Source organism: Ceratotherium simum, chromosome 39, assembly GCF_057802395.1.
Source record: "Ceratotherium simum simum isolate JZ-2026a chromosome 39, ASM5780239v1, whole genome shotgun sequence".
In the NCBI taxonomy this organism is placed as follows: Eukaryota; Metazoa; Chordata; class Mammalia; order Perissodactyla; family Rhinocerotidae; genus Ceratotherium; species Ceratotherium simum.
This window is the reverse complement of record NC_141938.1, coordinates 10,844,370-10,868,420: the sequence shown is the minus strand read 5'-3', so window position 1 is coordinate 10,868,420 and position 24,051 is coordinate 10,844,370. Positions and strand designations below refer to the sequence as shown.

The window sequence follows — 24,051 nt, the reverse complement described above, 5'->3', positions numbered from 1 at the left end:
ATGGCGAGGCTCGAAGGCGGCCGCTGCCCTGCCCTGCCTCGGGCAGTCGCGTCTGCCATCCTTGCCATCCTCCTCCGCACCTGTGCACCCTCGCGTCTTACCACATTTCCCTGGGAATAGGAGAGAGGCTGATTTAAACAATTATATGTATATATGCTCCAAAAGCAGCTGAAACCTCCAGCGTTTTGAAATAGCATGCCATCAACCTGTAAATGGAACCCCTTCTGGGAAGATCGGGACGCTTTAGTGTGGCATCACGGAAAACCGGGATTGGTGAACACTCCCACGCCTGTCTTAACGCTGGGGGACGGTAACTTGTGTGGGGTCCTGCTGGCAGTTGGACGCGCTGCTTCTCCGGAAGGCAGAGCTGTCGATAAGCTCTTTATTTCCAAGAAGAAAACACTGAGGCCAGACTGGCTGGAAAGTCTGCAGCAGGTTTGTAATGTATGTGCCTACTGGGTGAGCGGGAGAAGAGAAACCCCAAGGGCTGCCTTTGCATATCTTGTTCCCGAAGTAAAAAATGATACCCACCTCCCTATGAGGGGTCTAGAAGGACTAAGTGAGGCAGGGAGCGAGGGCGCGCGCATCCAGGTGGGAGGGATGGCGGACCCAGGATGGAAGCCAGGAACCGGAGGATTCTTTCATTTACTCACCACATCTATTTTTTGTGTGTGTGAGCAAGATCAGCCCTGAGCTAACATCCATGCCAATCCTCCTCCTTTTTTCCCCCTTTTTCTCCTCAAAGCCCCAGTAGATAGTTGTATGTCATAGATGTACATAGTTGCACATCCTTCCAGTTGCTGTATGTGGGATGCCCCCTAAGCATGGCCAGACAAGAGGTGTGTCGGTGCGCGCCGGGATCCGGACCCAGGGCCGCCCGAAGCGGAGCGCGCACTTAACGGCTAAGCCACGGGCCGCCCCTACTCACCAAATCTTTAAGAGCCTACTGGGCGGGCCCGGTGGCTTAGCGGTTAAGTGTGCGCGCTCCGCTGCTGGCGGCGCGGGCCCGGATCCCGGACGCCACCGACGCACCACGTCTCCAGCCATGCTGAGGCTGCATCCCACATACAGCAACTAGAATGAGGTGCAGCTATGACATACAACAATCTACTAGGGCTTTGGGGGGGAAAATAAATAAAATCTTAAAAAGAAAAAAAGAGCCTACTATGTGTCAGGCACTGTTCTTGGCTTTGGAGACACAACGAGGAACACAGCATTCCTGCTCTCCTGGAGCTGACATTCTAGTGGGGAATCAGACACTAAACAAAAATTAGTAAATATATAATCTGTCCAGGGCACAGAAGGAGCAGGAGGAGGGAGGGCTGGGGCACGCCTGAGAGGAGTGGCGCCATATTCAATAGGATAATTAGGCAATGACTTTTGCTGCCGGATGCAAGTGGAAAGTTAAATATTGTGAGAAGCCACACACAAGTTCGTGTACATCCCCACAAGCTTCTAACTTCAAATGGGCCCCAGAGCCTTCGCTATGCCTTGTGGGTGGGGAGAGCGGGGTGAGTGTGAAATCGCTTCGCCCCTCGTATTCGACCCTTTACGGTAGCCCTGGCCGCGGACGCCGCGGGTCCTGGTGCCTGGGCCCCGCCCCCCGGGCTGCGCGTGCGCGTGCGCGGGGATAAGAGCGGGGCCGGCGGCGCGGCGGGGGCGGTGCGCGGAGCGGCTGATGGCGGGGGGTGGGGCGCGGCGAGCAGCGGCTCTGGGCCTGGCGCTGCGGCTGCTGCTCGGCCTCGGGCTGGGCCTGGACGCCGCTCCGGCCGCGACCCGACCCTCGGCCCAGGCCCCAGGTGAGTGAGCTCCGCGCGCCCTCCCCGCGCGCCAGCAGCGCCCGGCCATTGGCTGCGGCGAGTCGCGGACACTCCCCCGCACGTGGCCCGACGGCCCCGCGTGCCGCCCCGACCCGGGACCCTCGGCCCGGGTGGCTCTGCCCGCCTTGCTCCGCCCTGCTCGCCCCGCACAGCCGCTCTGCTTGTCGTGCCCTGTTGTCGCCCCCACGCCGCCCTTCAGCACAGCGTGGCGGGAGGGCGCGCTGCAGGCTCTGGTTGTGCCCCGTCTGATCGTGCATGGCCGGTCACCCGGCGCCGCCCGCAGCAGCGCGCCTTCCAAACCCGCGCGCCCCAGCCCGTGTGGCTGCGTTTCCTGGCGACCACCCCCCGCGCTGCCAATCTCTGCACCTTCCTCCTCTGGCCTTAGAGAACGGCCTTAAAGAACGAGAGGGCTCTCTCCCTCCCTGTGACCCCAGGGCCGCGGACGCGTTGGCCCTAAGTCCCCCTGACCCTCTCTGAGGTTCCCAGAGGCAGCTGGGCGCGTTACAGGGATCTCTCCGTGCGCACTGTGAGCTCGGGTTCAGGCTCACCCCGCTCCTCCGTGGGTTCCTGCCTGCTGTGGTCCCTGCCTGACCCCGAAGCCCTTGCCTTTTCAGGCCGGATGTGCCTGTTTCCTCCAAGGAGGCAGGACTCACGTTAACCAAGTTCCAAACTTTACACGCAAGCAGTCTTCTCTCCTCAGGACACTGAGGTGGGGCCTCCTAGGGTGCCCGTTTTACAGGTGAGGAACCTGAGGCCGGCAGGGGAGTCAGTGGTGCCTCCAACTCCTGTCCGACCCCACAGCCCCATGAGGCCAGGTCTGCTCTGCTCTGCCGCCCGCTTTGCAGAGGGACGCACGCTCCAGCAGCCAGGGAGGGAGGTCAAAGTTTGTCAGTGCAGAGAGCGGCTAGGGCTGGAGAGGAAGCCGTGCCATCGGCCGCCACACCCCCAGGGGCCTGGAGGGAAGGCGGCTCCCGGATTTCCACAGCTCTTCCGGGCTCCCTGAGCTCGGGGACTGTGTGGCCCGCAGGTACAGTTGGGCCTGGAGCCCTGCGGAGGGGCTGGCTGTGCCGAGTGGGGGTTTTGGAGGCTCAGGGCCCTGGGAGTAAAGGTGAAAGGGGCCAGAGGTCCAGGACTGAAGGGAGTGAGGCTAGGCTGCGGCCAAGCCAGATGGTGGCCACCTGCCCTGGTTCACCCAGGAGGAGACCCTCTAGGCCACTCCCTTCCTCTGCCCCTCAGACTCCTGCCTGCTGGCCCAGCTTCCAGGCCCTTCTGTGCTCCGGGGTCCAGGAAGTCTCAGATCTCATCTGGACTCAGCCTGGACCCTTGTGTGACCTGTGTCCGCTTGCTGTCAGGCACGGCCCTGGGCTTGTGGTCACCAGGTCATTGCTCTGACCTCCACTGAGCGCCTAGTCTACGCGGGTACCAGTTTAAGGACCATTGGGTCCATTGTTATAAGTGGGAGGCAGAGCTTCAGGGGTCTCAGAGAAGGGCATGAGACCCCTCCCAGGAAAGAAGCTGAGATCTGAAGGCTGAGGAGGAAATCAGCAGGTGCAGAGTAGGGGGAGGAAAGGGCAGTGTGAGCCAGGGAGCAGCATGGGCCAAGGCCCTGAGGTGGAAACGAGCCAGGCCTCTTGGAGAAGCAGCAAGGAAGCCAGGCCAAGGGCCTGATGAAGAGGAAGAGTGGGGGAGGAGGTGAGGTCCAGGAAGGGCTCAGGGCTGGACCACACAGAGGAGGTAGGGGTTGGTTGTGAGAGGGTCGGGGAACAGTGTACAGTTTTGAGCAGAGGGGAGGCGCGGGTGGGTGACGGAATAGTGCGACTCTGAGAGGTCTCCAGTGTCCGACTGGAGGTGGTGGAGGTGGCACGTTCAGGGTGGGAAAATGATTGGACCTGGGAGGAACTTAGGAGTTGAGTGGACAAGGCTTGGTGACTAAGCAGGTCCTCTTCCCAGGGCCTCAGTTTCCCCTTTGCTAAGCAGGAAGGATATAACAGCCCTGCTGACCCTGCCGCTGGGCCTGATCCAGAGCAGGTTCTGTTTAACCCAGAAGGGTCTTGGAGGGACTTCTGGGGAGGTCATCTGGCCATTTGGAGCCTGGTAAAGGCTGGAGGATCGGCGAGACCTGGGTTGCAACCCGGCCTCTGCCACTGGCTCTGCAGCCTCTGGCCTTCCCTCTCTTCAGTGTCTTTTGTAGAGTGTGGATTGCAGTAGAACCTGCCCCATAGGGCTCGTGGTGAGGCTGTGACGCGCGCAGCTCCAGCCCCACACAGAGTAGGTCCTCAGCAAAGGGTCCCTGGAACTCGCCCTGTCTCCACGTGGTCGAGCCCTGTGACCATTGCTCCTGGGGGAGGGTGCAGACTCGGCCTCACTTGTCCGCGTCTCGCAGGCCCCAGCGCAGGCTCGTGCCCGCCCACCAGCTTCCAGTGCCCCACCAGTGGCTTCTGCGTGCCCCTCGCCTGGCGCTGCGACGGTGACGCGGACTGCGCTGACGGCAGCGACGAGCAGGAGTGCAGTGAGTGGCCGCGTCCCGGGGGCGGGGCTTGCAGGGGTCGGGGCCACAGGGAGGTGGGGTGGCTGCGGAAGGGGTGTGGCTTCAGGCAGCGCCCACTGGGGCGGGGCCTGAGGTTGGGCGGGGCTTGCAAGGAGGGAAGCTGGGATTGAAGCTTGAGGAGCTGTGGGTTTACAGGGAGGCGGAGTTAGTGGGGTCTTGGCAGGAGGGGCTTGCAGGGAGGCCTGTCCTTGGAAGGTGGAGCTAACGGAAGCGGGGCGCAACCTTTAGCGTTGGCGGCACTTATAGGGTCTACTCTTCGTGGAAGGCGGGCCTTGCATGGGGCTGGGCGGTGGGAGAACCCTGGCCCTCTTGAGTGGGCGTTTCGGACCTGACTGACCCTCTGCCCTAGGGATGGAGCCTTGTGCCCAGGATGGGGGGTGCCCACCACCCTCTGGCAGCCCCTGCTCTTGTGACAGCATCGATGACTGCACCAATGGCATCGACCAGAACCTTCAGAACTGCAGCCACCAGCCCTGTCCCGCCGGGGAGCTCCGCTGCCCACTGGGCGGTGCCTGCATCCCACGCACGTGGCTCTGCGATGGCCACCCGGACTGTCCCCACTCTGGCGATGAGCTTGGCTGTGGTGTGTGCCGTGGGACCTTGGCGTGCCTGTGGGGTGGGAAGGGCTGGTTGTTAGACATGGCACCCGGACACCTTTTGGTGTGTGAGCAGCCTGGGGGCGTGGCCGTGGGCATCTGACCGTGCCTGCATCCCCGTGGGGGTGGCGGGAGGTGACTCGGCGTGGCAGTGCTCACCAACCTCAGTCTGGGATGAAGATGAGCCCCAAGGTCCCCCCCGGGTACCTGGAACACCTACTCAACCCCCCACGCCCTGGGTGCCCCCTCCCCAGCTACTGAATGCCTGGACTTATTACAGGAACCGAGACCCTCCAGGAAGGGACTGCCACGTCCATGGGGAGCCCTGTGACCCCGGAGAGTGTCACCTCTCTCAGGAATGCTACAGCTACCTCTGTTGGGGACCTGGACTCGGTCCAGCCTGGAAACCGAAGTGTCTATGGGGCTGTTGCAGCTGCTGGTGAGATGAACGGGCCCTCCCTTGCGTGGGGCTTGGAGCGACTACTCCTGGGAGCAGGGGCTGGGGAGGGGACAGGCTTCAGACCCCCCACCCTGACATGTCAGGAGCTTGGTGGGTGTGGGGGCTCCTGCCACCCCGTCACCTGCTCCCATGTGTCTGTCGCCCACAGTGCTGCTAAGTGCAGGTCTGGCTGCCATTGCCCTGCTGGTGTTGTCCCGGCTCTGTGCCCGGGGGCACCTGGACCCGCTGGGGCTGCTGGTGGCTGTGAAGGAGACCCTGCTGCTGTCAGAGAGGAAGACCTCAGTGCTCTAAGGACAAGCTCTTGTCGTCACGTCACCCGGGCCCTGAGTGTGGCAGCTATGGGGACACGCACACGGCTGCTGGCACACCTGCCTTCAGACATGGGTCCTGGCCACACAGCGCCATGGACCTGAGCTCCTGCAGACGTGGCCCTGGAGGTTGGGGGTGCCCGGATCCTTCCCCTGGATGCAGGGAGCCTTGAATGCGGAACACGCCGCAGCTGGAACTGAGGGGCTGGCCCCAGGCCACTCCCGGGGGTGGCCCTGCTCTTAGAGACTCTTGCTGTGCCCGTCCGAGGGTGGTGATTAAAGTTACTTCACATCCTCTGCCTGCCTGTGGGCCTCTGTCTCCCTCTTCCCTGGGCAGCCTGGGGTCTCTGCTGCCACCCCTCCTCTGTGGTGGAGCGCCAAGCCTGGAGAGCATGTGACTCGGTGACCCAGCCCAGGGTGCCCCCTCGGCCACTCCGCCCCTGGCTTGCTGGGATCCAGAGCAGGGGACGGGGAGGCGGGGTGGTGGGGCTGTCTGAATTGCCTGCAGGCTTCTTGGAAGAGGAGCAGAGCTTGGGCGGTTCCTCCCTGAGTCCTGGGCTGGGGGACCCTGTCCATCACGCCTTCCTCCTTTTGCGATGGAAGTTGGGCATCCCAGGGTTGGTCTCAGCCCCACTCTGTTTTAACATGTAGGTTTATTATTATTCAGCAATGGCGAGGCCCGTAGATCAGGAGATGACTGCCATTGAAAAGACACTTTGTTACTCACAGATCCCAAGAGAAGGGGGCACAGCACACTGGGCAGGGCCACACGGGGAAGCACCAGGGTGGGTCAGGGGGCAGAGGGAGGGGGAACATGGGCAGGAGTCCCTATTGTGGTTTCCAGGGAACGAACAAGCGAGGCAGGGTAAGCAGATTTAGGATTGGCTAGTCGGAACAATTCCAGCGCACTCTGCGGGGCAGGGGCTGGCCCTGGGGTTATCCGGGCAGGGGAGAGTGCCCTGGATTGGTTGGGTTGCATGTAAAGGCACACTCGCTGGTGACTTGCTTGCTTATCTCTAGAACCAGCTAATCCTGGGAGGGATGGTCCACCCTGGTTAGCGAGGCCAGGCTGCCAAGAATACAGAAAGTATAGTTAATACACACCCTAACTGCCAGGTGGTGATGGCAGGGCTCTTCTCTGACCCTCGGTGTCCTCATCTCCAGATGGTGGTTCCAGGGCCCCGGTATCCTGTTTTTGGGGCAGTGACCTCCCTGACAACCTTGGAGGTGGACCGGGTGTCTGCCACCAGCGGGCCCCATGCAGCCCAGTGCCGGGGGAGCATGCAGGGTCGGGGGCTCTGACATCTGTCAGGCAGGGAGCTGGGCCTTGTGAATGAAACGCTTGGAGGAGCAAGTGGGTGAAGCAGGAGGCCTTCCTGGGGGTGGTGGAGTTTGGCTTTGGGACCCCGTCCCCGTGGGGAGGGTGGTTGAGATGAGTTTTGGAGTCTGGGCCTCGGCCAGCGTGTTGGGGGCTGAGTTCTCTGCAGGGTAGGGGGAGTTGAGGTTTGGGAGATGGGCTGCAGCCAGGATGGGGGGCCTCGGCTGACCGTGGAGCAGAGGGCACCCCACCTCCTGGGGTACAAGGCCTTCCCTCTGCTCAGGGGGCCCTGGGCCTCTCAGCTCCCAGCTTGGCCCACCGGGTACACGCTGAGCTGTCCCAAGGCGCCCTCCACAGAAATGGAACCACGGTGGGCTTCGTCCGGTTGGAGGAAGAAGTTGTATCACAGATGGGATTCTCTCTTTAGGATTTTTGTTTTTTCCTTCCTTTGCTCAGGCACGCTCAGCCACAGCAGGCGAGGGGCCCCATCAGGGGTCCCCGAGGCCGGCCACAGGTGTCACACAAGCAGAGGTCTAGGGTCTGGGTCTTTCTGGGATGTCACTGGGTTCTCAGTTGTCAGTGGAGCAAACCACCCCACACGCAGGGGCTCCAAACAACCCCTGATGTGTTCTCTCGCGTGGCTCCGTGTTGACCGGGCTGGCTGGCGGCTCCTGTTCCCCCTGATGGTGGCTGCTGTCCTCTGGGCGCTGGGCTGGCTGGAGACCACCTTATGGAATGTCTCTGTTATGTCCGGTGCTTTGGGGCGGATGGCGGGGCCAGCTGGACCTCTCCCTATCCGCGTGTCCTCTCCACATGACTTCTCCTTCTCCACGTGACGCCTCCGTGTGGGCTCTCCACATGGCCTCTCCGTGTGGCCTCTCCCTCTCCACGAGGCCTCCGGAGCAGGATGGCCGTGTTCCTTTCATGGCGACTCAGGGTTCCCCAAAGTGCAGACCCAGCTGCTGGACCTTCTACAGCTCTGCCTGGAACCGGGCCAGCACCTCGTCCGCCACATTCTGTGGGTTCAGCGGAGCCGCAGGCCAGCCCTGATGTGTGGGGGGCGGAGGTGGGGGCCACAGAAGGGTGATCCCGGTTCCTGGGGCCATCCTTGCAGGCCCGCTGCCACAAAGGGGGCAGAGGGCAGGGGCCGGGGTTGGGGCCGGCCAGCGTGGGCGACCGCGTCCCCTCGAGCCAGCTGAGTGACGGTGGCCCGTGGCGTTGCTCTCTCAGGTGCCCTTTGTCATCTGCGCCCCGGGGCGGTCACCGGTACAGGCGCCGTGAGCACGCTGCGTTGCAGCTCTCTCTGTTCCTTCAAGTGGGGCTCACTGTTCTGCCAGCCGCCCATCCTGTCCCGGACAGCAAGCCCCGCGAGTCACTTCCAAGAAATTCCAGCGAAGGTCCAGGTTTCAAAGGGAGGGGTGTTTGGGGAGCCCACAAGGAGGGAGACGTGGGGGTGGCCACAGGCCCAGCGCCTGGGAAATTCTGATGGGCCGGGGCAGGTGGGGCTGGTGGCCGGAGGGGCTGCGGGGTGGGGGCTGCAGTGGCAGATGGGGAGGGGGTGGAGCAGTGTGCGTTTGTGTATCTTTGTCCAACTGGCCCATTCTTCCTTATTTTTATTGAGGAAAAATTCACGTAATATAACATTAACCATTAACCATTTGAAAGCATACAATTCAGCGGCATTTAGTGCATTCACAATGTTGTGCAACCATTATGATGTTTTCTATCTAGTTCCAAGACATTTTCATCCCCCTAAAAAGAAACTGCATCCCCGTTAGCAGTCACCCCCCACCCTTCTCCCCAGCCCCTGGCAACCACGAATCCACTTTCTGTCTCTACGGATTTGCCTGTTCTGGACGTTTCCTGTCAATGGAATCACTCGCTCTGTGGCCTTTGGTGTCTGGCTTCTCTCACTGAGCATCGTGTGTTCAAGGTTCTTGCCCAAAAGTTTCCTTGTGCCCTTTTTATCCACCCCACCTCCATTACCCAGGCAACTCCCGATTGGTTCTGCATTTCTAGAATCATAGAGTATATATCTTTTTCTGCCTGGCGGTTTTTACTCCCCGGGATTATCTTAAGATCTGTATAGGTTGTTACATGTAGTAAAAGGTAACTCACTTTTATTGCTGAGTCTTTTGTTGTCTGGCTATCCCAGGTTCATTTACCCATTTCATCTGTTGATGGATATTTGGGTTGTTTCCAGTATTTGATTATTACGAATAAGGCTGCTCTGATCATTTATGTGTAAGTCTGTTCACATGGTTTTAATTCTTTTGGGTAAATCCCCAGGAGTGGAATGGTGGCGTCCTATGGTAGGTATATATTTAATTTTAAAGAAATTGCCAAAATGTTTTCCAAAGTGGATGTATTCTTATTTTTTCTGCCCCCGCAGCATATGTATTCTTGTTTCCTCGCATCCTCGGCGTCACCTGCTATGGCCGGTCTTTGAAATGTTAGCCATTCTAACAAGTGTGCAGCGGTATGACTCTGTAGTTTTTTTTAATCAAAGTGAAATTCACGTAACAGAAACTTACCCATTGTAAAGCGAACAATTCAGCAGCGTTTAGCACATTGGCTTCTTAACTACCAGTACGTGCATCTTTTTGTGAGCTGGTGGCGTTTCATAAAAGGTCCTGTTGGGACTTTGGGATTGCATTGCGTGTGTAGGTTAATTGTGGAGGAAAACAAACATTGAGTGGGTGCCAGGTATTGTTCTAGGTGCCGGAGCCTTGGCCTTGAGCAGAACAAAGCCCTCTCACCCATGAGACGGAGGTGGGGTGTGGGGACAGTCACTTCATAAGAGACCAGAACCTCGACGTCACATGATGCTAAGTTCTGGGGACTGAAAGCCGGAATCGGAGGGATCCACCTGGTGGACCGGGAGAAAGAAGGGTCACTGTATTTTTTATCTTAGTCGAAAGAGGCCTCCCGAATAGGCAGACATTTAAATAGAGACCTGGAAGAAGTAAGACGGTGGGTGAGCTGGGGCAGGTATGTATGTGAAGAACATTCTGGTAAGAGAGAACAGCACGTGCAAAGGCCCTGAGGCAGAAGTGTGTTCCAGAAATAGAGAGGAAGTCTGGAGGGAGTGGGTAGCAGCAGTTGTACGATGTGACAGCAGAGATGGCTGGGTCAGGGCACAGAGAGTACATAGTTACGTGGCAGCCTCTGGGAGGTTTTGAGTAGAGGTGGCCATGCCCTGACTCAGGTTTTACAAGGCCTTTCTGCAATAAGAAAATCCTTCTTTAGAGAAGTGATTTATCTAACTGAAAGCTTCTGGCTTAAGTAAGACTTTGTTTTTTTACCAAGTTGGTTTAATAACAGCATTGTGTAGGTACAATTTGTTCTGAAATGACGCAGGTTAGTTTGTATTATTACCAAAGGGGTTCAATTTTCCTCAATTACCAAGTACCTAAGGGGCTGGCCCCATGGCCTGGTGATTAAGTTCTGTGAGCTCTGCTTGGCTGGCCCGGATTCGCGGGTTGGGATCTTGGGCGTGGACCTACACCACTCATCAGCCACGCTGTGGCAGCGTCCCACATACAAAATAGAGGAAGACTGGCAGAGATATTAGCTCAGCAAAGAAAAAAAAAATAAAGTACTTAAAAAAGTGTCTTTCTGCCCCGAATAGCTAAAGCAATCCTAAGAAAAAAGAACAAAGTAGGAGGCATCACAATCCCTGACTTCAAAACATACTACAAAGCAATAGCAATCAAAACAGCATGGTACTGGTACAAAAACAGACACACAGATCAATGGAACAGAACTGAAAGACCAGAATGAAACCACACATCTACGGACAGCTAATTTTTGACAAAGGAGCTAAGAACATACAATGGAGAAGGGAAAGTCTCTTCAATAAATGATATTGGGAAAACTGGACAGCCACATGCAAAAGAATGAAAGTGGACCATCTGCTATCGCCATTCACAAAAATTAACTCAAAATGGATCAAAGACCTGAAGGTGAGACCTGAAACTATAAAACTCATAGAGAAAATACAGGCAACACACTATTTGACATTGGTCATAAAGGAATCTTTTCGGATGCCATGCCTACCCAGACTAGGGAAACTAAAGAAAAAATAAGCAAGTGGGACTTCATCAGACTAAAGAGTTTCTACAACAGAAATGAAACCAGGATCAAAATGAACAGACAACCCACCAGCTGAGAGAAAATATTTGCAAAACATATATCTGACAAGGGGTTAATCTCCCTAATATATAAAGAACTCACACAACTGAACAACAAAAACACAAACAACCCCATCAAAAAATGGGCAGAGGAAATGAACAGACACTTCTCCAAAGAAGATATACAGATGGCCGATAGGCACATGAAAAGATGTTCAACATCACTAATCATCAGGGAAATGCAAATCAAAACAACACTAAGATACCACCTCACGCCCATTAGAATGGCTATAATCACCAAGACAAAAAACAACAAATGTGGGGGGGATGTGGAGAAATGGGAAACCTCATTCACTGCTGGTGGGAATGCAAACTGGTGCAGCCTCTACGGAAAACGGTATGGAGATTCTTCAAAGAATTAAAAATAGAAATACCCTATGATCCAGCTATCCCACTACTGGGAATCTATCCAACGAACCTGAAATCAACACTCCAAAGAGGCTTATGCACCCCTATGTTCATTGCAGCATTATTCACCATAGCCAAGATGTGGAAGCAACCCAAGTGTCCCTTGACTGATGATTGGATAAATAAGATGTGGTGTATACATATATTACAATCGAATACTATTCAGCCATAAAAAAGACAAAATCGTCCCCTTTGCAAAAACACGGATGGACCTAGAGGGCATTATGTTAAGTAAAATAAGCCAGAGAGAGAAAGACAAACACCGTGTGATCTCACTCATGTGGAATATAAACCAACATATGGACAGAGAGAACAGTATTGTGGTTACCAGGGGCAGAGGGTGTGGGGGGTGGGCACAAGGGGTGAAGGGAGACATGTATATGGTGACTGACAATCAAAAATGTACAACCAAAATTTCACAATGTTATAAACTATTAAGACACCAATAAAAAGGCAGAGCTGTGATTTAACCCCCCCCAAAAAAGGGTCTTTCTGATACTTTCTCCTCTTGTCTTGCCACAGTCTGAAATGTCCACTTTTATGTGGTTCATTGGGTTAAATTATTAGAGTTCTTCATTTATTCAAAACATGTTGGTCATATGTGAATATTCATAGCGGCACAATCGTTAACAGCCAAAAGGTGAAACCAAGCCAAAGGTCCATAAGTGGATGAAGAGATAAACAAAATGTGGTCCATCCATACAAAGGAATATTATTCAGCCATAAAAAGGAATGAAGCTCTGGGGCCGGCCGGTGGCTTAGCGGTTAAGTGCGCGCGCTCCGCTACTGGCGGCCCGCGTTCGCATCCTGGGTGCGCAACGACGCACCGCTTGTTCAGCCATGCTGAGGCCGCGTCCCACATACAGCAACTAGAAGGATGTGCAGCTATGACATACAACTATCTACTGGGGCTTTGGGGAGAAAAAGGAGGAGGATTGGCAATAGATGTTAGCTCACAGCCGGTCTTCCTCAGCAAAAAGAGGAGGATTAGCACGGATGTTAGCTCAGGGCTGATCTTCCTCACAAAAAAAAAAAAAGGAATGAAGCTCTGACATAGCTGCAGCATGGGTGAGCCTCGAAAACATCGTGCTAAATGAAAGAAGCCAGACGCCAAAGGTCACATAGTGTAAGATTCCATTTACATGAAATATCCAGAACAGGGAAATTCATAGAGATGGAGCGATTAGTGGTCGCTTAGGGCTGGGGGAAATTAACGAGATAGGGATGATGCTACAGAATATGGGTTTTCTCTTTGTGGTGAAGAAAATGCCCTAAAGATTGACTGTAAAAATCTGTGAACATACTAAAAACCATTGAATTGTGCATTTTATGTATTTATTTTTTGTGTGTGAGGAAGATGAGCCCTGAGCTAACATCCATGCTAATCCTCCTCTTTTTACTGAGGAAGACCAGCTCTGAGCTAACATCTATTGCCAATCCTCCTCCTTTTTTTTCCCCCAAAGCCCCAGTAGATAGTTGTATGTCATAGTTGCACATCCTTCTAGTTGCTGTATGTGGACGCGCCTCAGCATGGCCAGAGAAGCCGTGTGTTGGTGTGCGCCCGGGATCCGAACCCCGGCCGCCAGTAGCAGAGCGCGCCACTCAATCGCTAAGCCACTGGGCCAGCCAGAATTGTGCATTTTAAGTGGGAGAAGGCTATGTTATGTGTATTCTGGGCTGAACTGTCTCCCCTCTAAATTCATATGTTGCAGCCACCTGGCCGGCCCCTATAATTTTTTTTGTGTGTGTGTGAGGAGGACTAGCACGGAGCTAACATCTGATGCCAATCCTCCCCTTTTTTTCTTTGAGGAAGATTGGCCCTGGGCTAACATTCGTGCCCATCTTCCTCCACTTTATATGGGACGCCGCCACAGCATGGCTTACCAAGCGGTGCGCCAGTGCACGCCGGGGATCCGAACCTGCGAACCCTGGGCCACCGAAGCAGAGCGCGCGCACTTAACTGCTACGCTACCTGGCCGGCCCTATAATTTTATATTCTTAAAGAGAGAATTGCATAAACCTCACGCTCCTCAAAAGGCGGGTTGGTCCCTGGCCTCAGGTGCTTCTCTTCATCAAACGGGAACAAGAATAGTTTCCACTTTAGAAGTTCCGCTGGGATGGGATACCACAGACCAGGCGGCGTATAAACAACAGAAATGGATTTCTCCCGGTTCTGGAGGCTGGAGTCCAAGATGCAGGTGCCTGCAGGTTCAGCATCTGGTGTCTTCTCACTGTGCCCTCGCGTGGTGGCAGGGGGAGGGAGCTCTCTGGGGTCCCTTCTCTAAGGGCGCTGATCCCATTCGTGAAGACTCCGCTCTCATGACCTGATCACCTCCCAGAGGCCCCCCGCCTAACAACGTCACCTTGGGGCACAGGATTTCAACATACGGATTTTGAGGGGCACAAACACTCAGTCTACAGTGGAGTTGTTATGAGGATTAACCCTCATAGTTAACATTTGCAAGCTGTTAGAATAGAGTCCACGACGTGCCTGCCTCCTAAGAATTGCACGGGTTAGGCAGTCATGGTTCCTGTGGCCGAAGAGGGAATCGAGGCGCAGAGAGACCAAGTGACCTGCCTGGGTCACACAGCCTGTGGATAGCAGAAGCAGGCTTTCAGACCATTTTGCCTGGACCCCCAGTGGTGTCTGGACTCTAGCCGATTCACCATATGGTCCTGGGCCAGTCCTTCAGCCTCCTTGAGCCTCAGTTTCTTCATCTGTAAAATGGGGCGGTGGGCTTGCACTGTGAGGAGAACTATAAGGTGGTGAGGCCAGGCAGGTCCTGCTGTGCAGTTAGAGCTCTGAACGGTCGGTGTGCTGGTCTTCAGATCCACCAGAGTCCAGCACCGGACTGGGGCAAGCTGCCCTGTTCCCCGACACCCCTCACTGCCCCGGATGTCTGCTGCCTTCTGCCCCTTGCATCTGCTTCAGGCTCCGGGAGAGTAGGAGGCACGGGGGGCCTCCTCCACAAGGAGAGCCCCCTTCTTTCTGCCTCCTCTCCTTTCTTGCTCACCGTGTGCAAGCCTCTCCAGCCCTAGGCCCCAGGGGCTCAGGTAGGGGGCTGCTTGCCTCGGATTTGCTGGCACGGTGTCTCCTTGGGGCTCACCCCAGGCCACCTCTGGGCCAAATGATGTGTTTTCAACTGCACACTGACCCTCAGCCCCGTGAGACTGAGGGGGCTGGTCTGGCTGCGCTGTGCCCACATACAGCGCCTGCCGGGGAGAGGTGCTGGGGACCGAGGAAGGATGAGCAGCGGGGGCCGTCACCTGAGGGCCCGGCCCTTGCCCGTGTCCTGTCCTGGGGCAGCAGGAATGGGGTGCTGGTGCACCCTGGGGCCGCATGTGGGAAGGAGTACTGGAGGGGAAGAGGGCTAGTCATGGCTGCTTCTGGGCCCAAGAGCCAGGCCGACTGGGGGTTCACGGGGCTCAGGGCAGACGGGGCTGGCCAGCTCCCAGCAAGTGGGCTGACCCTCTGGGGACCCCATTGGAGGGGTCTGGCGTTCTGAAACACCCCACGCTCTGGCCTCCAGCTCCACAGTCTCAGCAGGCGAGTACCCCTCAGGGGCAGGTGTATTCCTTAGATCCTTCCACCCTGTTCTTTGGAAACCTGGCCCTAACCACAGTCTGCTTTTTTCCTCCAGCCCGGCTGCCGCAGCCACTGAGAAGAAGGCAGTGGCGCCGGCTCCTCCCATCAAGAGGTGGGAGCTATCCCATGACCAGCCTTACCTGTGACTGTGCCCTGGGACACCAGGCCAGGCCCTCAGTGGCGCTTCCCCTCCTTGGATTCCCTTGGGGGAGACTGACCTAATTTATGCCAATTATATGGAGCTGCAGTATGGCTTCCGTTGTTCCTTTTGAGCGACACCTGCTTGCTTGGACTTTGGGGTGAAGTGGGTGAGAATCTTCTGACTCCAGCAGCGCTCTAGGGGCGGGGGAAGGGTAGTGTTCTGGGGGTCCAGGGTGCCATGCTGCCACTGGGCACAGAGTCAGGTGACATGGTGCGGGGGGGCCCAGACATGTCACTGGCCCTTCTCCGAGGGCCTGGCTCTGTCCCTGAGAGTGGTGGGGTGGCTCCAGGACCCCTGGGTGTTTGTGAGCACCGACTGTGAAGGACGCGGGCCGAACGCAAACTGCTCACTTGGCCTCTGCATCTCAAGAGCTCCCCGGGCCATCACTCGTGTGGACATGGGCCAGTGCCCTCCCACCGCGACGCCCCCCCCACCCCGCCCCGATCCTGGACCCCCGCAGCTCAGCGGGGAAGGCAGGACAGCGAGGCGGCGCCCAGGGAAAGCTCACCTAGGGCGGGTCAGGAAAGGCTCCCTGAGCCAGAGACCTCTGTGCTTGGGCCTGGGGGCGGTGAGGCCCCTGGTCCCTGTGGGGGAATGAGGGGAGGGAAAGCTGAACAGGAAGTAGCCCAAGGCTGGCTGCAGGAGCCACACAGTGACTTCAAGTGGGAGAGTGTCCCTGGCAAGGCTTCCTGGCGGAGGTGGGATTCTGGTCGGGGCCAAGGTGAATCCCACTGAGAAAGAAGGTCAGCAGGGAGAGGGAGGCAGGGCAGGGTTTGCAGAGGTCAAAGGAGGGCAACCCGGAGGGCTTTGCAAAACCCCGGGCAACCAGGCCACTGCAGGTGTCCGAATAAAGTTTCTTGACCCAGACTTGAAATTGGGCGCGGGAGGGGAGGAGGAGAGATCTGACGCCTGAGCTCCTCGCGGGTGCCAGGCACCTTCTGAAGCCTTTCTCTGCGTGATCCCGGCTCCTGGAGCAATCCTGCCAGGTCATCGCTGGACGGAAGAACCGAGGCGTGGAAAGACCGAGAACTGCCTCAGGCTCGCTGAGAGCTGGCCCCGAACCCGGGGGGCCCATGAGTCTGCGCTCCACTGCCACAAAGGCACGGCTGCTCCCGCTCTTATCCCGCGCCCCATGCCTCCCTCACCGAGATGGCGAGGCTCGAAGGCGGCCGCTGCCCTGCCCTGCCTCGGGCAGTCGCGTCTGCCATCCTTGCCATCCTCCTCCGCACCTGTGCACCCTCGCGTCTTACCACATTTCCCCTGGGAATAGGAGAGAGGCTGATTTAAACAATTATATGTATATATGCTCCAAAAGCAGCTGAAACCTCCAGCGTTTTGAAATAGCATGCCATCAACCTGTAAATGGAACCCCTTCTGGGAAGATCGGGACGCTTTAGTGTGGCATCACGGAAAACCGGGATTGGTGAACACTCCCACGCCTGTCTTAACGCTGGGGGACGGTAACTTGTGTGGGGTCCTGCTGGCAGTTGGACGCGCTGCTTCTCCGGAAGGCAGAGCTGTCGATAAGCTCTTTATTTCCAAGAAGAAAACACTGAGGCCAGACTGGCTGGAAAGTCTGCAGCAGGTTTGTAATGTATGTGCCTACTGGGTGAGCGGGAGAAGAGAAACCCCAAGGGCTGCCTTTGCATATCTTGTTCCCGAAGTAAAAAATGATACCCACCTCCCTATGAGGGGTCTAGAAGGACTAAGTGAGGCAGGGAGCGAGGGCGCGCGCATCCAGGTGGGAGGGATGGCGGACCCAGGATGGAAGCCAGGAACCGGAGGATTCTTTCATTTACTCACCACATCTATTTTTTGTGTGTGTGAGCAAGATCAGCCCTGAGCTAACATCCATGCCAATCCTCCTCCTTTTTTCCCCCTTTTTCTCCTCAAAGCCCCAGTAGATAGTTGTATGTCATAGATGTACATAGTTGCACATCCTTCCAGTTGCTGTATGTGGGATGCCCCCTAAGCATGGCCAGACAAGAGGTGTGTCGGTGCGCGCCGGGATCCGGACCCAGGGCCGCCCGAAGCGGAGCGCGCACTTAACGGCTAAGCCACGGGCCGCCCCTACTCACCAAATCTTTAAGAGCCTACTGGGCGGGCCCGGTGGCTTAGCGGTTAAGTGTGCGCGCTCCGCTGCTGGCGGCGCGGGCCCGGATCCCGGACGCCACCGACGCACCACGTCTCCAGCCATGCTGAGGCTGCATCCCACATACAGCCACTAGAATGAGGTGCAGCTATGACATACAACAATCTACTAGGGCTTTGGGGGGGAAAAATAAATAAAATCTTAAAAAGAAAAAAAGAGCCTACTATGTGTCAGGCACTGTTCTTGGCTTTGGAGACACAACGAGGAACACAGCATTCCTGCTCTCCTGGAGCTGACATTCTAGTGGGGAATCAGACACTAAACAAAAATTAGTAAATATATAATCTGTCCAGGGCACAGAAGGAGCAGGAGGAGGGAGGGCTGGGGCACGCCTGAGAGGAGTGGCGCCATATTCAATAGGATAATTAGGCAATGACTTTTGCTGCCGGATGCAAGTGGAAAGTTAAATATTGTGAGAAGCCACACACAAGTTCGTGTACATCCCCACAAGCTTCTAACTTCAAATGGGCCCCAGAGCCTTCGCTATGCCTTGTGGGTGGGGAGAGCGGGGTGAGTGTGAAATCGCTTCGCCCCTCGTATTCGACCCTTTACGGTAGCCCTGGCCGCGGACGCCGCGGGTCCTGGTGCCTGGTCCCCGCCCCCCGGGCTGCGCGTGCGCGTGCGCGGGGATAAGAGCGGGGTCGGCGGCGCGGCGGGGGCGGTGCGCCGAGCGGCTGATGGCGGGGGGCGGGGCGCGGCGAGCAGCGGCTCTGGGCCTGGCGCTGCGGCTGCTGCTCGGCCTCGGGCTGGGCCTGGACGCCGCCCCGGCCGCGACCCGACCCTCGGCCCAGGCCCCAGGTGAGTGAGCTCCGCGCGTCCTCCCCGCGCGCCAGCAGCGCCCGGCCATTGGCTGCGGCGAGTCGCGGACACTCCCCCGCACGTGGCCCGACGGCCCCGCGTGCCGCCCCGACCCGGGACCCTCGGCCCGGGTGGCTCTGCCCGCCTTCCTCCGCCCTGCTCGCCCCGCACAGCCGCTCTGCTTGTCGTGCCCTGTTGTCGCCCCCACGCCGCCCTTCAGCACAGCGTGGCGGGAGGGCGCGCTGCAGGCTCTGGTTGTGCCCCGTCTGATCGTGCATGGCCGGTCACCCGGCGCCGCCCGCAGCAGCGCGCCTTCCAAACCCGCGCGCCCCAGCCCGTGTGGCTGCGTTTCCTGGCGACCACCCCCCGCGCTGCCAATCTCTGCACCTTCCTCCTCTGGCCTTAGAGAACGGCCTTAAAGAACGAGAGGGCTCTCTCCCTCCCTGTGACCCCAGGGCCGCGGACGCGTTGGCCCTAAGTCCCCCTGACCCTCTCTGAGGTTCCCAGAGGCAGCTGGGCGCGTTACAGGGATCTCCCCGTGCGCACTGTGAGCTCGGGTTCAGGCTCACCCCGCTCCTCCGTGGGTTCCTGCCTGCTGTGGTCCCTGCCTGACCCCGAAGCCCTTGCCTTTTCAGGCCGGATGTGCCTGTTTCCTCCAAGGAGGCAGGACTCACGTTAACCAAGTTCCAAACTTTTTACACGCAAGCAGTCTTCTCTCCTCAGGACACTGAGGTGGGGCCTCCTAGGGTGCCCGTTTTACAGGTGAGGAACCTGAGGCCGGCAGGGGAGTCAGTGGTGCCTCCAACTCCTGTCCGACCCCACAGCCCCATGAGGCCAGGTCTGCTCTGCTCTGCCGCCCGCTTTGCAGAGGGACGCACGCTCCAGCAGCCAGGGAGGGAGGTCAAAGTTTGTCAGTGCAGAGAGCGGCTAGGGCTGGAGAGGAAGCCGTGCCATCGGCCGCCACACCCCCAGGGGCCTGGAGGGAAGGCGGCTCCCGGATTTCCACAGCTCTTCCGGGCTCCCTGAGCTCGGGGACTGTGTGGCCCGCAGGTACAGTTGGGCCTGGAGCCCTGCGGAGGGGCTGGCTGTGCCGAGTGGGGGTTTTGGAGGCTCAGGGCCCTGGGAGTAAAGGTGAAAGGGGCCAGAGGTCCAGGACTGAAGGGAGTGAGGCTAGGCTGCGGCCAAGCCAGATGGTGGCCACCTGCCCTGGTTCACCCAGGAGGAGACCCTCTAGGCCACTCCCTTCCTCTGCCCCTCAGACTCCTGCCTGCTGGCCCAGCTTCCAGGCCCTTCTGTGCTCCGGGGTCCAGGAAGTCTCAGATCTCATCTGGACTCAGCCTGGACCCTTGTGTGACCTGTGTCCGCTTGCTGTCAGGCACGGCCCTGGGCTTGTGGTCACCAGGTCATTGCTCTGACCTCCACTGAGCGCCTAGTCTACGCGGGTACCAGTTTAAGGACCATTGGGTCCATTGTTATAAGTGGGAGGCAGAGCTTCAGGGGTCTCAGAGAAGGGCATGAGACCCCTCCCAGGAAAGAAGCTGAGATCTGAAGGCTGAGGAGGAAATCAGCAGGTGCAGAGTAGGGGGAGGAAAGGGCAGTGTGAGCCAGGGAGCAGCATGGGCCAAGGCCCTGAGGTGGAAGCGAGCCAGGCCTCTTGGAGAAGCAGCAAGGAAGCCAGGCCAAGGGCCTGATGAAGAGGAAGAGTGGGGGAGGAGGTGAGGTCCAGGAAGGGCTCAGGGCTGGACCACACAGAGGAGGTAGGGGTTGGTTGTGAGAGGGTCGGGGAACAGTGTACAGTTTTGAGCAGAGGGGAGGCGCGGGTGGGTGACGGAATAGTGCGACTCTGAGAGGTCTCCAGTGTCCGACTGGAGGTGGTGGAGGTGGCACGTTCAGGGTGGGAAAATGATTGGACCTGGGAGGAACTTAGGAGTTGAGTGGACAAGGCTTGGTGACTAAGCAGGTCCTCTTCCCAGGGCCTCAGTTTCCCCTTTGCTAAGCAGGAAGGATATAACAGCCCTGCTGACCCTGCCGCTGGGCCTGATCCAGAGCAGGTTCTGTTTAACCCAGAAGGGTCTTGGAGGGACTTCTGGGGAGGTCATCTGGCCATTTGGAGCCTGGTAAAGGCTGGAGGATCGGCGAGACCTGGGTTGCAACCCGGCCTCTGCCACTGGCTCTGCAGCCTCTGGCCTTCCCTCTCTTCAGTGTCTTTTGTAGAGTGTGGATTGCAGTAGAACCTGCCCCATAGGGCTCGTGGTGAGGCTGTGACGCGCGCAGCTCCAGCCCCACACAGAGTAGGTCCTCAGCAAAGGGTCCCTGGAACCCGCCCTGTCTCCACGTGGTCGAGCCCTGTGACCATTGCTCCTGGGGGAGGGTGCAGACTCGGCCTCACTTGTCCGCGTCTCGCAGGCCCCAGCGCAGGCTCGTGCCCGCCCACCAGCTTCCAGTGCCCCACCAGTGGCTTCTGCGTGCCCCTCGCCTGGCGCTGCGACGGTGACGCGGACTGCGCTGGCGGCAGCGACGAGCAGGAGTGCAGTGAGTGGCCGCGTCCCGGGGGCGGGGCTTGCAGGGGTCGGGGCCACAGGGAGGTGGGGTGGCTGCGGAAGGGGTGTGGCTTCAGGCAGCGCCCACTGGGGCGGGGCCTGAGGTTGGGCGGGGCTTGCAAGGAGGGAAGCTGGGATTGAAGCTTGAGGAGCTGTGGGTTTACAGGGAGGCGGAGTTAGTGGGGTCTTGGCAGGAGGGGCTTGCAGGGAGGCCTGTCCTTGGAAGGTGGAGCTAGCAGGCGGGCGCAACCTTTAGCGTTGGCGGCACTTATAGGGTCTACTCTTCGTGGAAGGCGGGCCTTGCATGGGGCTGGGCGGTGGGAGAACCCTGGCCCTCTTGAGTGGGCGTTTCGGACCTGACTGACCCTCTGCCCTAGGGATGGAGCCTTGTGCCCAGGATGGGGGGTGCCCACCACCCTCTGGCAGCCCCTGCTCTTGTGACAGCATCGATGACTGCACCAATGGCATCGACCAGAACCTTCAGAACTGCAGCCACCAGCCCTGTCCCGCCGGGGAGCTCCGCTGCCCACTGGGCGGTGCCTGCATCCCACGCACGTGGCTCTGCGATGGCCACCCGGACTGTCCCCACTCTGGCGATGAGCTTGGCTGTGGTGTGTGCCGTGGGACCTTGGCGTGCCTGTGGGGTGGGAAGGGCTGGTTGTTAGACATGGCACCCGGACACCTTTTGGTGTGTGAGCAGCCTGGGGGCGTGGCCGTGGGCATCTGACCGTGCCTGCATCCCCGTGGGGGTGGCGGGAGGTGACTCGGCGTGGCAGTGCTCACCAACCTCAGTCTGGGATGAAGATGAGCCCCAAGGTCCCCCCCGGGTACCTGGAACACCTATTCAACCCCCCACGCCCTGGGTGCCCCCTCCCCAGCTACTGAATGCCTGGACTTATTACAGGAACCGAGACCCTCCAGGAAGGGACTGCCACGTCCATGGGGAGCCCTGTGACCCCGGAGAGTGTCACCTCTCTCAGGAATGCTACAGCTACCTCTGTTGGGGACCTGGACTCGGTCCAGCCTGGAAACCGAAGTGTCTATGGGGCTGTTGCAGCTGCTGGTGAGATGAACGGGCCCTCCCTTGCGTGGGGCTTGGAGCGACTACTCCTGGGAGCAGGGGCTGGGGAGGGGACAGGCTTCAGACCCCCCACCCTGACATGTCAGGAGCTTGGTGGGTGTGGGGGCTCCTGCCACCCCGTCACCTGCTCCCATGTGTCTGTCGCCCACAGTGCTGCTAAGTGCAGGTCTGGCTGCCATTGCCCTGCTGGTGTTGTCCCGGCTCTGTGCCCGGGGGCACCTTGACCCGCTGGGGCTGCTGGTGGCTGTGAAGGAGACCCTGCTGCTGTCAGAGAGGAAGACCTCAGTGCTCTAAGGACAAGCTCTTGTCGTCACGTCACCCGGGCCCTGAGTGTGGCAGCTATGGGGACACGCACACGGCTGCTGGCACACCTGCCTTCAGACATGGGTCCTGGCCACACAGCGCCATGGACCTGAGCTCCTGCAGACGTGGCCCTGGAGGTTGGGGTGCCGGATCCTTCCCCTGGATGCAGGGAGCCTTGAATGCGGAACACGCCGCAGCTGGAACTGAGGGGCTGGCCCCAGGCCACTCCCGGGGGTGGCCCTGCTCTTAGAGACTCTTGCTGTGCCCGTCCGAGGGTGGTGATTAAAGTTACTTCACATCCTCTGCCTGCCTGTGGGCCTCTGTCTCCCTCTTCCCTGGGCAGCCTGGGGTCTCTGCTGCCACCCCTCCTCTGTGGTGGAGCGCCAAGCCTGGAGAGCATGTGACTCGGTGACCCAGCCCAGGGTGCCCCCTCGGCCACTCCGCCCCTGGCTTGCTGGGATCCAGAGCAGGGGACGGGGAGGCGGGGTGGTGGGGCTGTCTGAATTGCCTGCAGGCTTCTTGGAAGAGGAGCAGAGCTTGGGCGGTTCCTCCCTGAGTCCTGGGCTGGGGGACCCTGTCCATCACGCCTTCCTCCTTTTGCGATGGAAGTTGGGCATCCCAGGGTTGGTCTCAGCCCCACTCTGTTTTAACATGTAGGTTTATTATTATTCAGCAATGGCGAGGCCCGTAGATCAGGAGATGACTGCCATTGAAAAGACACTTTGTTACTCACAGATCCCAAGAGAAGGGGGCACAGCACACTGGGCAGGGCCACACGGGGAAGCACCAGGGGGGGGCGGGGGCAGAGGGAGGGAACATGGTCAGGAGTCCCTATTGTGGTTTCCAGGGAACGAACAAGCGAGGCAGGGTAAGCAGATTTAGGATTGGCTAGTCGGAACAATTCCAGCGCACTCTGCGGGGCAGGGGCTGGCCCTGGGGTTATCCGGGCAGGGGAGAGTGCCCTGGATTGGTTGGGTTGCATGTAAAGGCACACTCGCTGGTGACTTGCTTGCTTATCTCTAGAACCAGCTAATCCTGGGAGGGATGGTCCACCCTGGTTAGCGAGGCCAGGCTGCCAAGAATACAGAAAGTATAGTTAATACACACCCTAACTGCCAGGTGGTGATGGCAGGGCTCTTCTCTGACCCTCGGTGTCCTCATCTCCAGATGGTGGTCCCAGGGCTCCGGTATCCTGTTTTTGGGGCAGTGACCTCCCTGACAACCTTGGAGGTGGACCGGGTGTCTGCCACCAGCGGGCCCCATGCAGCCCAGTGCCGGGGGAGCATGCAGGGTCGGGGGCTCTGACATCTGTCAGGCAGGGAGCTGGGCCTTGTGAATGAAACGCTTGGAGGAGCAAGTGGGTGAGGCACGAGGCCTTCCTGGGGGTGGTGGAGTTGGGCTTGGGGGCCCCGTCCGGGGGGGGGGGGTGGTTGAGATGAGTTTTGGAGTCTGGGCCTCGGCCAGCGTGTTGGGGGCTGAGTTCTCTGCAGGGTAGGGGGAGTTGAGGTTTGGGAGATGGGCTGCAGCCAGGATGGGGGGCCTCGGCTGACCGTGGAGCAGAGGGCACCCCACCTCCTGGGGTACAAGGCCTTCCCTCTGCTCAGGGGGCCCTGGGCCTCTCAGCTCCCAGCTTGGCCCACCGGGTACACGCTGAGCTGTCCCAAGGCGCCCTCCACAGAAATGGAACCACGGTGGGCTTCGTCCGGTTGGAGGAAGAAGTTGTATCACAGATGGGATT

The 24,051-nt window shown here is 58.5% G+C and overlaps 2 protein-coding genes across 2 annotated transcripts; both read left to right on the top strand.

Annotated features, from left to right (window-relative positions):
* Window positions 1-1,678: 1,678 nt before the first annotated feature.
* Window positions 1,679-6,029, top strand: LOC147912179 (CD320 antigen-like). The gene is made up of 5 exons (XM_087425595.1): window positions 1,679-1,799; window positions 4,204-4,329; window positions 4,718-4,951; window positions 5,245-5,403; window positions 5,573-6,029. Exons 1-5 carry the CDS (start codon window positions 1,679-1,681, stop codon window positions 5,713-5,715), a joined length of 783 nt encoding a protein of 260 aa, XP_087281721.1. The 3' UTR covers window positions 5,716-6,029.
* A 12,233-nt stretch (window positions 6,030-18,262) lies between these two features.
* LOC147912178 (CD320 antigen-like) lies at window positions 18,263-22,455 on the top strand. Its single transcript, XM_087425594.1, has 5 exons — window positions 18,263-18,389; window positions 20,796-20,921; window positions 21,307-21,540; window positions 21,834-21,992; window positions 22,162-22,455. The coding sequence occupies exons 1-5, from the start codon at window positions 18,269-18,271 to the stop codon at window positions 22,302-22,304; spliced, it is 783 nt and encodes a 260-aa protein (XP_087281720.1). The 5' UTR covers window positions 18,263-18,268; the 3' UTR covers window positions 22,305-22,455.
* Window positions 22,456-24,051: the final 1,596 nt, after the last annotated feature.

What these genes read in the sequence shown, in the direction of transcription:
- LOC147912179 (XM_087425595.1), top strand. Translation starts at nt 1,679, where the DNA reads ATGGCGGGGGGTGGGGCGCGGCGAGCAGCGGCTCTGGGCCTGGCGCTG. An exon ending in CAGCGACGAGCAGGAGTGCA is followed by an intron (nt 4,330 to 4,717) that starts GTGAGTGGCCGC and finishes CCTCTGCCCTAG; the next exon opens with GGATGGAGCCTTGTGCCCAG. An exon ending in TGGGGCTGTTGCAGCTGCTG is followed by an intron (nt 5,404 to 5,572) that starts GTGAGATGAACG and finishes TGTCGCCCACAG; the next exon opens with TGCTGCTAAGTGCAGGTCTG.
- LOC147912178 (XM_087425594.1), top strand. Translation starts at nt 18,269, where the DNA reads ATGGCGGGGGGCGGGGCGCGGCGAGCAGCGGCTCTGGGCCTGGCGCTG. An exon ending in CAGCGACGAGCAGGAGTGCA is followed by an intron (nt 20,922 to 21,306) that starts GTGAGTGGCCGC and finishes CCTCTGCCCTAG; the next exon opens with GGATGGAGCCTTGTGCCCAG. An exon ending in TGGCGATGAGCTTGGCTGTG is followed by an intron (nt 21,541 to 21,833) that starts GTGTGTGCCGTG and finishes GACTTATTACAG; the next exon opens with GAACCGAGACCCTCCAGGAA.